Source organism: Orcinus orca, chromosome X, assembly GCF_937001465.1.
Source record: "Orcinus orca chromosome X, mOrcOrc1.1, whole genome shotgun sequence".
Lineage (NCBI taxonomy): Eukaryota > Metazoa > Chordata > Mammalia > Artiodactyla > Delphinidae > Orcinus > Orcinus orca.
In genome coordinates this window covers 42,729,048-42,741,744 of record NC_064580.1, presented here as the reverse complement: position 1 = coordinate 42,741,744, position 12,697 = coordinate 42,729,048, and the positions used below count along the sequence as shown (strand labels likewise).

Here is a 12,697-nt window from a genome sequence, read left to right as displayed (position 1 = left end):
AGTGGCTATACAATTTTCAATTCTAACCAGCTATGTATGAGAGTTCCAGTTGATCTGCATTCTCACCAGCACTTGGAATTGTCCATTTTTAAAACTTTTAGCCATTCTAATAGTAAGATAGTTGTATCTTACTGTGGTTTTAATTGGCATTTCCATAATATCTAATATTTGACATCTATATATCTTCTTTGGTGAAGTGTTTGTACAAATATTTTGCCCAGTTTTCTATAGGGAACATTGTTTTCTTATTGTTGAGTTTTGAAAGTTCATTATATATTATGGACACAAGTTATTTATCAGGTATGTGTTTTGCGAATTTTTTTATTTGCTTATCAGTGTCTTTCATGAGGCACTTAAAATTTGGACAAAGTCTAATTTATCTTTTTTCTTATGTTATGGATTGTGTTTTTGGTGTTGTATCTAAGAAATCTTTACCTAATCCAAAGTCCCCCCCAAAATTAGGTCTTACATTTAGTTCTGTGATGCATTTTGCATTAATTTTTATATGTGATTTAAAGTATGGATCAGAGTTTTGTGTTTGTTCATTTTTGCACATGGCTATCCAATCATTTCAGCATCATTTATTTTTTAAAAAAGCTATCCTTCTCTCAACTGAATTGCCTTTGCACCTTTATTGAAGATCAGTTGTCATATATATGTGGGTCTCTTTCTGGACTCTTCATTCTGTTCCATTGATCTATTCATGTATCTTTACACCATTCCCACACTGTCTTGATAAGTGTAGCTATGTAATAAATTTGAAATCGTGTCATATTAGTCCTCCAACTTTGTTCTTCTCTTTCAAATTGTTTTGGCTATTCTAAGTACTTTGTGTATCCATTTGAATTTTACAGTCAATTTTTCAATTTCTATGAAAGTGAATTTTGATTGTGATTGCATTGAATCTATAAGTCAGTTTGGAGAGAATTAACATCTTAACATTATCAACTCTTCCAATCCAAATATATAAATGATTTGATAATTTATATATTGCAAACTGATTATCACCATAGCATTAGCCAACACCTCCATCCCATCACATAGTTACCATTTCTTTTTTGTGGTGAGAACATTTAAGGTCTACTCTCTAGGCAACATTCAAGTATATGACACAGTATCATTATCTATAGTCACCATGCTGCACATTAGATTCCCAGAACTTGTTCATCTTATAACTGGAAGTTTGTACCCTTTGACCAATAGCTCTCCATTCCCTCCACCCTCCAGTCCCTGGGAACCACCACTCTACTCTCTGCTTCTCTGAGTTTGGCTTTCTTAGATTCCACATACAAGTGATAATACCATGCAGTATTTGTCTTTCTCTGACTTATTTCACTTAGCATGATGCCCTCAACGTTCAGACAAGTTGTAGCAAATGGCACAATGTCCTTCTTTCTCATGGCTGAATAATATTCCATTGTATATATATACCACATCTTTATCCATTCAGTGTGGACAGACACTTGGGTTGTTTTCATATCTTGCTATTGTGAATAATGCTGCAATGAACATGGGAGTGCAGATATCTCTAAGAGATCCTGATTTCAATTCCTTGGGATATATACCCAGAAGTGGAATTGCTGGATCATACAATAGGTCTCTTGAATTTTTTGAGGAAACTCCATACTGTTTTCCATAGTAGCAGCACCAATTTACACTCCCACCAACAGTGCACAAGTGTTCCCTTTTCTCCACACCCTCATCAGCATTTGTTATCTCTTGTCTTTTTGATGAAAGCCATTCTAACAGGTGTGAGGTGTTATCTCGTTGTGGTTTTGACTTGCATTTCCCTGAGGATTACTGCTATCAAGCACCTTTTCATGTACCTGTTTGCCATTTGTATGTCTTCTTTGGAAAACTGTCTGTTCAATTCTTCTGCCCATTTTTTAATCAGTTTCTTTTCTGCTATTGAGCTGTATATGTTCTTTATATATTTTGCATATTAACTCCTTATCAGATATATGACTTGTAAATATCTTCTCCCATTCCATAGGTTGCCTTTTCATTTTGTTGATTGTTTCCTTTGCTGTGCATTTTTAATGTTTTCTTGATGTCTGCCATATTTGATAGTGTTCCCCTAATCTGACTCTTTTTTTTTTTTTTTTTTTTTTTTGCGGTATGTGGGCCTCTCACTGTTGTGGCCTCTCCCGTTGCGGAGCACAGGCTCCGGACGCACAGGCTTAGCAGCCATGGCCCACGGGCCCAGCCGCTCCGCGGCATGTGGGATCTTCCCGGACTGGGACATGAACCCGCGTCCCCTGCATCGGCAGGCGGACTCTCAACCACTGCGCCACCAGGGAAGCCCAAATCTGACTCTTTATTCTGTGCTCTATCTATTTAGATGATACATTTTCACCTTGTGATCAGATTTCACTATTTCATGAAATGGCTCTTAATTACTCCAGAATATATGGCTCTTTCTTTTTTCTCATCCTCCATCCCACAGGAACTCACAGAAAAACATAGGATTTTAGACTGTGTGGTAACTAAGGCTTTTTTTACCTCTAAGTTTTTTAGAAAGCTCCCAGAATTAAAAGCCTATTTCTCAGATTCACAGACATAGAGAACATACTTGTGGTTGCCGAGTGGGGGAGGGGTGGAATGGGAGTTTGGAATTAACAGATGCAAACTATTATATATAGAATGGATAAACAACAAGGTCTAACTGTATAGCACAGGGAACTATATTCAATATCCTGTGATAAACCATAATGACAAAGAATTTTAAAAAAGATCCATTCTTACACTGAAAAAAAAAGAGCCTGTTTCTTATTGTATAACTTGGGACCTAATCCGGAGAGAGAAACCACATACTAATTTGAACATGGAAAGTTTAACAAAGAATTATTAGTGCCACTGCAATGAGAAGCCCACGCATCGCAACAAAGAGTAGCCCCCATTTGCTGCAACTAGAGGAAGCCCACGTGCAGCAACAAAGACCCAATGCAGCCAAAAATAAATAAATAAATAAATAAATTTGAAAAAAAGAATTATTAGCTATTGTGGGATTGAGGTAACAAGGGATTAGCCAGCAAAAGTAAAGAGAACTCTAAAGAATAAAGGAATAGCAAATTAGTGTGGGAGAGTATCTCTAAGGCTGTGAAGGAACACCCAAGGAAGCGCCTCCCCTGCTTCCCAGGGATGAATCCAGACCTTATAGGGAAGGCATATCCATGGCTCACAGCATGGCAGCTGTCATGCCACACTGGTTGAGCTTACTGGAAATCTACCCTCTGTGGTTCCAGAAAAAGCTGATCATAGGGAAGTGTCTCATTGGAAATATTCCACTACAAGCCATCTGAGAGGGGTGCCAGGATAAACTGCTGGGTGCTGGGTGCTTCTGGCTGCAATGCACTGCAGAAGCTGGGTGCTTGGGAAGCCATATGAGTGGCAGGAGCTGGGTGCTAAAGAAGTGACCTGCACTGCAATATCTGGGTGCCTGGGAAGCTGCATGTGCATTAGGAGCCAGATGCTGCTGAAGCCACCACACTGCTGAAGCCTGGTAATAGACAAGCTGCCCTTGCTGGAGGAGCCTGCTGAGTGAGCTCACTAGAACCAGGAAGCAAAATCCCTTCCTCCAGTGTTTCCCCATCACCCTGTATTGACAAGGTTCAACATCATGCCAGATGGCAAAGGAAAAAAGACTCAGATCCATTTTTGTAGAGCGGACAAGGAAGGGTGAATTGGGGGTTGAAAGGCAAGAAATTGATAACTGTAACACTTACTCTTCAGTTTTCTGAAGGCAAGCATGGAAAATATTTAGTAAACTTAAATTTATTGAATTTGGGGAGATAGGCAGAGGAGGATATTTTTCTCTCTTTCAGAAGGATCCTTCAAATATTTGATCAGAAGAATTCAAAAGACCATAGATTATATTTGGAAAGGGAAGATAACTGCATGAAATGTTAATAATTTCAGGCTCTGTGTGTTAATTCTCTCTGTTATAACACAAAACTGTGCCAAATTTAGTATCAATATGAGTGGTACTGTGTCTGCTTTATACATTCATAGCAGATATAACCTCCCTAGAGATGTACTAAAATTAGAGCTGATATCAAGGACAGTACCTTCTGAATATGCACAGAGGAGCAAAGCAACAAGCTTAATATAACTGTATCCTCTCTTACATAAGCATTCTCAGGTGAATGGGTGCATTCAACTCTGATCTTGTTGGGTCATTCAAGGACCATGTTCCAAGTTATTGCTCTGCCATCTCCTAGAGTATTGTTGTCAGCTGGGTGGTTGATGTTGGGTCATTGTTGAGTCCTCTGGGCTGGGGAAGGGAGAATGGGGGAGATTTGCCCACCTTCTTAAAGCCTGGCCTAGGAGTGGTACATATCACTTCTGCTCATATTCCACTGGTGAGGACAAAGTGAGACTGGTAAACGTAATGCCCAGCTATGTTCTATTACTATAAAAGAAGAGGTGAATAGATTTTGGTGGATGGCTTGCAGTTTCTGCCATAGATGGTTTGCCCTCTCCTATTTGACACTTGTTGAAAGCATATATTTTTCCTATAGATATAGAGGAATTGGTATTTGAGGACTATAAATTTAATGTAGATGCTCATAATGGTTCAGAGGGAAAAGCAAGAGGAAGCAGAGAGATTATTAATGTTTTAGACCTAATATGTAATAAGGACATATATTCTGAAATATTTCTTCCATTCAGGCTTACCTTTAACAGACTTCAGTTTCTTCTTCTGGTTACTCTACTCACTGTCCTGACTTCCTACATAGTGGATATAGATTCCCAGGTTCAAATCCCATCTCTTATTTATTTAGCTATTTTTTTGATTAATTTTTTTTTTTTTGCTGTGTTGCATCTTCGTTTCTGTGCGAGGGCTTTCTCTAGTTGTGGCAAGTGGGAGCCACTCTTCATCACGGTGCGCGGGCCTCTTACTATCGCGGCCTCTCTTGTTGCGGAGCACAGGCTCCAGACGCGCAGGCTCAGTAGTTGTGGCTCACGGGCCTAGTTGCTCCGTGGCATGTGGGATCCTCCCAGACCAGGGCTCGAACCCATGTCCCCTGCATTAGCAAGCAGATTCTCAACCACTGTGCCACCAGGGAAGCCCTATTTAGCTATTTGATCTTCAGCAAGTTACATAACTTCTCTGTGCTTCTGTTTTCTCATCTGTGAAACATGATTGATAATGATAGCTACCTCTTAGGGTTTAGTGAAGATTAAATGAGCTGCTTTGTGTAAAGCACTTGGAAGTGCCTGGTGCATCATAAATGGTATATAATTGTTTTGCATAGAGTAAGTATTCTAGAAGAATTTCATATTACTATTTTCATTATTGTCATAAGGACTCTTCCATTTCTCTGTTCATCCTGTCCAAACTCCATGTACCCTCTATTCTCTGGTAATTATTCTGGAGTCATTTTCATTTTTTTCTCTTTCTTTTTAGATGAGGATATTGGGCAAACCCAACAACAGAGAATTTCTGGAGAAGTTTCATTACACTGTGAGAAATTTGGTCAGTCCATAGGAAAAGATTCATTGTGTTCCATTGTAGAAGAACTGTGGCAAGATAATGACCGGCTAGAGAGATATCAAGAAAACCAAAATAACCCTTTAAGTCATGTGAAAGTATTGATTAAGGAGAGGGGCTATGAATGTAAAAGCATTGAAAAAATAATTCACGTGAGTACAAGGCTTGTTCCTTCCATTAAAAGACTCCACAACTATGACACATTTGGAAAGAGTTTGAAGCATACTTTAAACTTACATAATCATAATAAAAGCAATGCAACAAAGAACTTTGATAAAATTTTTAGAAATGGTAACAATTTTGCCCATAGCTCTTCCTCTACTAAGAATGAGAATGCTAATACAAGAGCAAACTCCTGTGAACTTAATCAATGTGAAAAACATCTTGGCCACAAACAAGTTCTCACCCACCATCAGAAAATTCATACTGAAGAGAAACTTTATGTGTGTACTCAATACGTACAGACGTTCACCCAAAAGTCACATCTTTTTGAGCATCAGAGAATTCATGCTGGAGAAAAATCCCATGAATGCAACAAGCGTGAGAACGTCTTCACTCAGAAGCCGCAAACTGAGGTACCTCAAAGTGTTTACACAAGAGAGAAACCTTTTATATGTACTCAATGTGGGAAGGCCTTTACACTCAGGTCAAACCTCATTACACATCAGAAAATTCATACTGGGCAGAAACCCTATAAATGCAGTGAATGTGGAAAAGCCTTTTTCCACAGATCATATCTCTTTAGACATATGAGAATTCATACAGGAGAAAAACCTTATGAATGCAGTGAATGTGGAAGAGGCTTCTCCCAGAATTCTGACCTCAATATACATCAGAAAACTCATACTGGAGAGAAACACTATGCATGCAGTGAATGCGGGAAAGCCTTCACAAGAAAATCAGCACTCAGGATGCATCAAAGAATTCACACAGGAGAGAAACCTTATGTATGCACTGAATGTGGGAAGGCCTTCATCCAGAAATCCCATTTCAATACACATCAGAGAATTCATACTGGAGAAAAACCTTATGAATGCAGTGATTGTGGGAAATCGTTCATTAAGAAATCACAACTCCATGTGCATCAAAGAATTCATACAGGAGAAAAACCTTATATATGTACAGAATGTGGAAAGGTCTTTACTCATAGGACAAATCTCACTACACATCAGAAAACTCATACTGGAGAGAAACCGTATATGTGTGCCGAATGTGGAAAGGCTTTCAGTGATCAGTCAAATCTCATTAAACACCAGAAAACTCATACTGGAGAGAAACCCTATAAATGCAATGGCTGTGGAAAGGCCTTCATATGGAAGTCACGCCTCAAAATACATCAGAAATCTCATATTGGAGAGAGACACTATGAATGCAATGAATGTGGGAAAGCCTTTATCCAGAAATCAACACTCAGTGTGCATCAGAGAATCCATACAGGAGAGAAACCCTATGCTTGTCCTGAATGTGGGAAGGCCTTCATCCAGAAATCACACTTCATTGCACATCATAGAATTCATACTGGAGAAAAGCCTTATGAATGTAGTGACTGTGGGAAATGCTTCACGAAGAAGTCACAACTCCGGGTGCATCAGAAGATTCACACAGGAGAGAAACCCAATATATGTGCTGAATGTGGAAAGGCCTTCACTGACAGGTCAAATCTCATAACACACCAGAAAATCCATACTAGAGAGAAACCCTATAAATGCAGTGACTGTGGAAAAACCTTCACCTGGAAATCACGCCTCGCTATCCATCAGAAATCTCATACTGGAGAGAGACACTATGAATGCAGTAAATGTGGGAAAGCTTTCATCCAGAAAGCAACACTAAGTTTGCATCAGATAATTCATACAGGGAAGAAACCTTATGCTTGTACAGAATGTCAGAAGGCCTTCACTGACAGGTCAAATCTCATTAAACACCAGAAAACTCATAGTGGAGAAAAACTCTATAAAGCCAGTGATTGAAAATGCCTTCAGCTGGAAATCACAACTGGATATGCATCAGCTGTCTCATAGTGGAGAGATGAGGAGTGCCTGATGCATCAATCATTGTGCAGGGGGAGTAGATATGACAGACTACAAACAGCCTAAGTGAACAGAAGGCAAACAAAGCCAAGTATCCTTCAGTCAGGCGGAATACAAGTTGATATGCAATTATATGCATAGGGAGACACTTCAATAAAGCATTTGAGCAATAGCCCTGTTTGGTTTTATGATTCACACAGGTACTCTCAATCTCCTGCAAATGGTAGAAATAGAGACCCCAGGAGATGACTTGTAATCTCCTGTGTTTCACTTTTTGGATAAAGGGCTTTATAAATTCAGCACAGATTTGTCCTTCATACCTTGGGATGTAAAAGTCCTTAATACTGGCCTTTTTTTTTCAACTTTCTAGGGTGGGGAGAAGAGTATTCGTTGTTCAAACACCTCCAGGGCACTGAAGTCAAGGCAAAAACCAATTTGGGAATGTATAATAGATCTGAGTAGAAGCCAGAAGTTCTTGTTATCATTGACATTTAAGACACAGAAAATATTGCCCTGAGGAACCATTCTTTCTCTTCCCTTTGAGAAGTCACCATGGTATTTTTTTTAATTAAATAGAATTTTTAAACTTAAAGTCTGACTTTATGCATTGGCAAATTAAGCATATCTCTAGCCTATGTTACAGGAATAGAGTTATTAAATGTTACACACACCTAAAGGTGGCAATTGTTCCCTCATTAATTCTATGCTGTGGCAGCAGGTGATTCACACTCGAAAATGGTAGGCATACCTTCTAACCTGTACCAAAAAAGCTATCATTTATGTAAGCTGCAGGCCATAAACTTCTTATCCCCTTAGTAACTGACCCTAAGACAATGAAACTGAGCCACAACACTCTGGACTTCCCATCTCATCCACTGAAGCTTCTGCTTTCTTTGGGATTTCTGTTTGAAAAACAATGGTTAAGAAATTGGATTTCAATACATAAAACTTTGGTGGTTTTTCTTCCAATTTAGTTAATTTGATATATTCATTTCCTACATGCACATTAAGAGTAATTTTGTGTACATTGCTATGGGATAAAGTCATGTTGCATTGTAGTTTTTTAGCCTAAGATATGATTATAGTTTATTATAGTTGAATAACTGGAAGACTTCTCTAGAAAGAACACTGCTTTTTTTAAAGCACTGATAGATAAACGCTTTCTTGATTTCAATTAAATGTTTTTTGCAATACTCATAAGAAAGGGGCTTTCTTTTTAGCATGTAATTTTATTTTGTTTTTAAACCTTTTTATTAAAGTATGCATACAGAAAATGCATATATCATAAGCATACAGCTCAATGAATTCTTACAAACTGAACACTGATCAAGAAACAGAACATGACCAGCACCCCAGAAAAACTCCCTGTGCTCCCTTCCAGGCCTTACTGTCCACCTACCCCACCAGGTGAACACTACCCTGACTTAAATAGCTTTGTCTGCTTGGTATTTTATATAAATTGAGTCAAACAATTATATTGCATATTTTGGTAATATACTCTTAAGTGTCTATCTTCTTTCATTCACATTGTAAATATGAGATTTGTCCATATTGTTGAATGTAGTTATGGATAATTCATTCTTATTGTCATGTTTTATTCCATTCTGTGAATACTCTACAATATATTTATCCATTCTATTATTAATGGACATTTGTGTTGTTTGCAGCTTGGGGCTATTGGGAATAGTGCTACTATAAATACTTTAGTACCTGTCTATTGGTGAACATATTTATGAACTTCTGTTAGGTATATATCTAGGAGTTGAACTGCCAGGCTATATGGTGTTCATGCTCAGCTAGTTTATAAAACTAGTTTTCCAAAGTGGCTTCGCCAATGTACACTCCCACCAGCACAGTATATGAGTTCTATTTGCTCCACATCCTTGTCAACACTTGGTATTTTCCATCATTTTTACTGTAGCCATTATGGTGGATGTATAGTGATATCTCAGTGTGATTTAATTTTTATTTCCTTATCCTCCAATCTCACCATCTTCCCAAGACAGTTGACTGATATCTCAGATCTGAAACCCAGGCATGGCTCTCATGTGACTGTACCATTTTACATCTCACCAGCAATAGTAAGCAATTAGTAACTTTAAATCTTTCCACACAAAAATGCCCAAAGCTTGATGGTTTAACTGGTTAATTGCATTAAACATTTGAGGAGAAATAATATCAACACTCCACAAAATCTTTCAGAAAATAGAGGAGGAAGGAACACTCCCCAACTCTATGAGGCCAGTATTACCCTGATACTTAAGCCATACAAACACATCACAAGAAAATAAAACTACAGACCAACATTTCTCATGAACATAGATGTAAAAATCTTCAACAAAATATTAGCAAAATGAATCCAGCAACATATAAAAGGATTATACATCATGACCAAGTGGGGTTTATTCCAGTGATATAAGGCTGCTTCAACATTCAAAAATCAGTCAACGCAATCTACCATATTATATATACAAGGTAAAGAAGAAAAATCACATGATCTACAAATTCAATACAACTTTATCAAATTTCCAGCAGACTTTGTTCCCCAGAAATTGATAAGCTAATCCTAATATTTATATAGAAATAGAAAAGACCAAGATTAACAAACAGGAATTTGCTAAAAAGCAAAGTGGAAGGACAGTAACCTCCCAATTTCAAAACTATAAAACTACAGTAATCAAGACAGTATGGTACTGGCATGGGGATAGAGACATAGATCAATGGAACAGAACAGAGAGTCTAGGAATAAACCCTGATACTTACGGTAAAAATATTTTTTACAAAAGTGTGAAGGCAATTCATTGGGGAAAGAAGTCTTTTCAACATTTGGTGCAAGAATAATTACATATCCACATGCAAAAAGATGAATTTAAATCTACACACCATACTAAAAATAAACAAAAAATGGATCAGATATGTAAATATAAAAGCTAAAACTATAAAAGTTTTAGCAGAAAACATAGGAGAAAAATCTCTGTGACCTTGTACTAGGCAAGGAATTCTTAAGTAGGACACCAAGAGCATGATCCATAAAGAAAAAATGATAAATTAGACTTCATCAAAATGAAAAAGGTTTAAACTTCAAAAGGTACCATTAAGAAAATGAAAAGACAAAGCACAGACAGGGAGAAAACACTTGTAAATCATTTACCTGATAAAGGACTTGTATCCAGAATATATACAGAACACTTACAACTCAATAAAAAGAGGACAAGCAACCCAGTTTAAAATTAGGCTGAAGATTTGAAGAGATATTTCACCAAAAAATATACACAAATAAGCACATGAAGAGATGCCCAACATCATTAGTCATTAGAGAAATTCTAACTAAAACCACAACGAAATACCACTTTATATGTACTAAAACGGCTAAAATAAAAAAAACAATTATAATAAATGTTGGCAAGGATATGGAAAATCAGGAACTTTCCTACATTTCTGGTGTGACTGCATTAAAATGGTATAGCCATTTTGGAGAAGTTTGGCAGTTTCTTAAAAAGTTGATCATAAATTTACCAGAGGACCCATTCCCATTATCTACCCAAAAGATATGTAATGTTTTCGTGCAAACACTTACACTTGAATATTCATAACAGCATTATTCATACAAGACAAAAAGTGGAGACAATCCAAATGTCCATCAACCAGCAAGTAGATACACAAAATGTGGTATATTCAGCAATAAAAAAGAACAAATACTAATAAATACTACAGCATGAACTGTTCAACTATGGATGAACTTCAAAAATATGCTAAGTGAAAGAAGTGAGACACAAAAGATCTAGTATTGTATTTGCCTATTGTATTTATATGAAATGTCCGCAAAAGTAAAATACAGAGATCTGTAGATTAGTAGTTGTCTGGGTGTGAGAATGGGAATCGTCATTAACTGTTAATTAGTACAAGGAATCTTATTGGGGTGATTGAAATGTTACAGAACTTGATTGTGATGATGGTTGCACAACTAGGTAAATTTAATAAAGGTCATTGAGGTGATCCTTAATTCCATTCCTGTTTAAACATCTGGGTTCCCTGCCATAACATCTGTTGCCACCCATATCTAGAATGAAGTGTTGTCTTGGAGCCTGTTGTACATTTAAGAATAAACTTTTGTTTTTTTTAAAAAGGTCATTGAACTGTACAATTTAAATATGGATCCTAAATTATACCTCAATAAAGTTGTTTCTTTTTCAGAGTTGTTTTGGCTATTCTACGTCCTTTACATTTCCATATAAATTGTAGAATAAGTTTGTTCATTTCAACAACAAAAAAAGCTGCTGTGATTTTTACTGAGATTGGTTTGAATCTATAGACCAATTTGGGGAGAATTGAAATGTTAACAATATTGAGTTTTCTGACCCATAAATCAGGTATATCTCTCTGTTTAATTTCTCTCAACAATATTTTGTAATTTTCAGTGTACAGGTCTTTCACATCTGACAAATTATTCCCTAACTATTTCACATTTTGATGCTATTTTACTTGGTGTTGTCTTATTTCCACTTTATTGTGTAGTATTCATTTTTCGTTTCAATTACTTATTGTTAATTACTAGTATATAGAAAAGCAATTGATGTTTGTATGCTTATCTTGGGCAGAAGTTGGAACAGTCCCCACACAAGACTGCCCTCACTCTGACACCAATTGCAAGTTCAAGGGTTCACCCTCAGTTTCAATAATTCAAATCCATCCTGTAATGCCATTACATGCATTTTCATATTTTTATACCAATTTTATTACTCTTCCTCTCTGATCTACCTCTATTTATACCTTATGATAAACTTGTGTGGAACTATTTAGCATAGAGATTAGCTGATGGTTAGCTAAATCCAATTCTTCCTTAAGCTAGTCATTTGCCATCAGTGTTATATCCTGAAAAGTCTTTAACTCAATTTCCCCATGTATTTGACCATCAATATAAATATAGTCTTAGCAACAAGGGCAGTGTTACACCATATTATAACATGATAGTAGATGTAATCTGCATACAACACCGTACCTATAGTCAACATAATATACTGTGCATTTAAAATTTGTCAAGAGAGTAGATGTCTTGTTAAGTGTTCTTTCCAAAATAAAATACTCAAGAGATATTGGCACATTCATCTCCCAGAACAATATCATTCGGTTTGCAGACTTCTATTTGACCTTCTCAGGTTCCAAAAGTAGGAGT

The 12,697-nt window shown here is 36.9% G+C and overlaps 1 protein-coding gene across 1 annotated transcript in view; it reads left to right on the top strand.

Moving 5' to 3' along the window:
• The window catches only part of ZNF41 (zinc finger protein 41), a 56,658-nt gene extending 44,939 nt beyond the window's left edge, over positions 1–11,719 (top strand). The window contains exon 6 of the mRNA XM_033409634.2: positions 5,411–11,719. Within this exon, the coding sequence (XP_033265525.1) occupies positions 5,411–7,464 (2,054 nt within the window). The 3' untranslated portion in view covers positions 7,465–11,719. The remainder of the gene's footprint in view (positions 1–5,410) is intronic.
• The last annotated feature ends 978 nt before the right edge of the window (positions 11,720–12,697 follow it).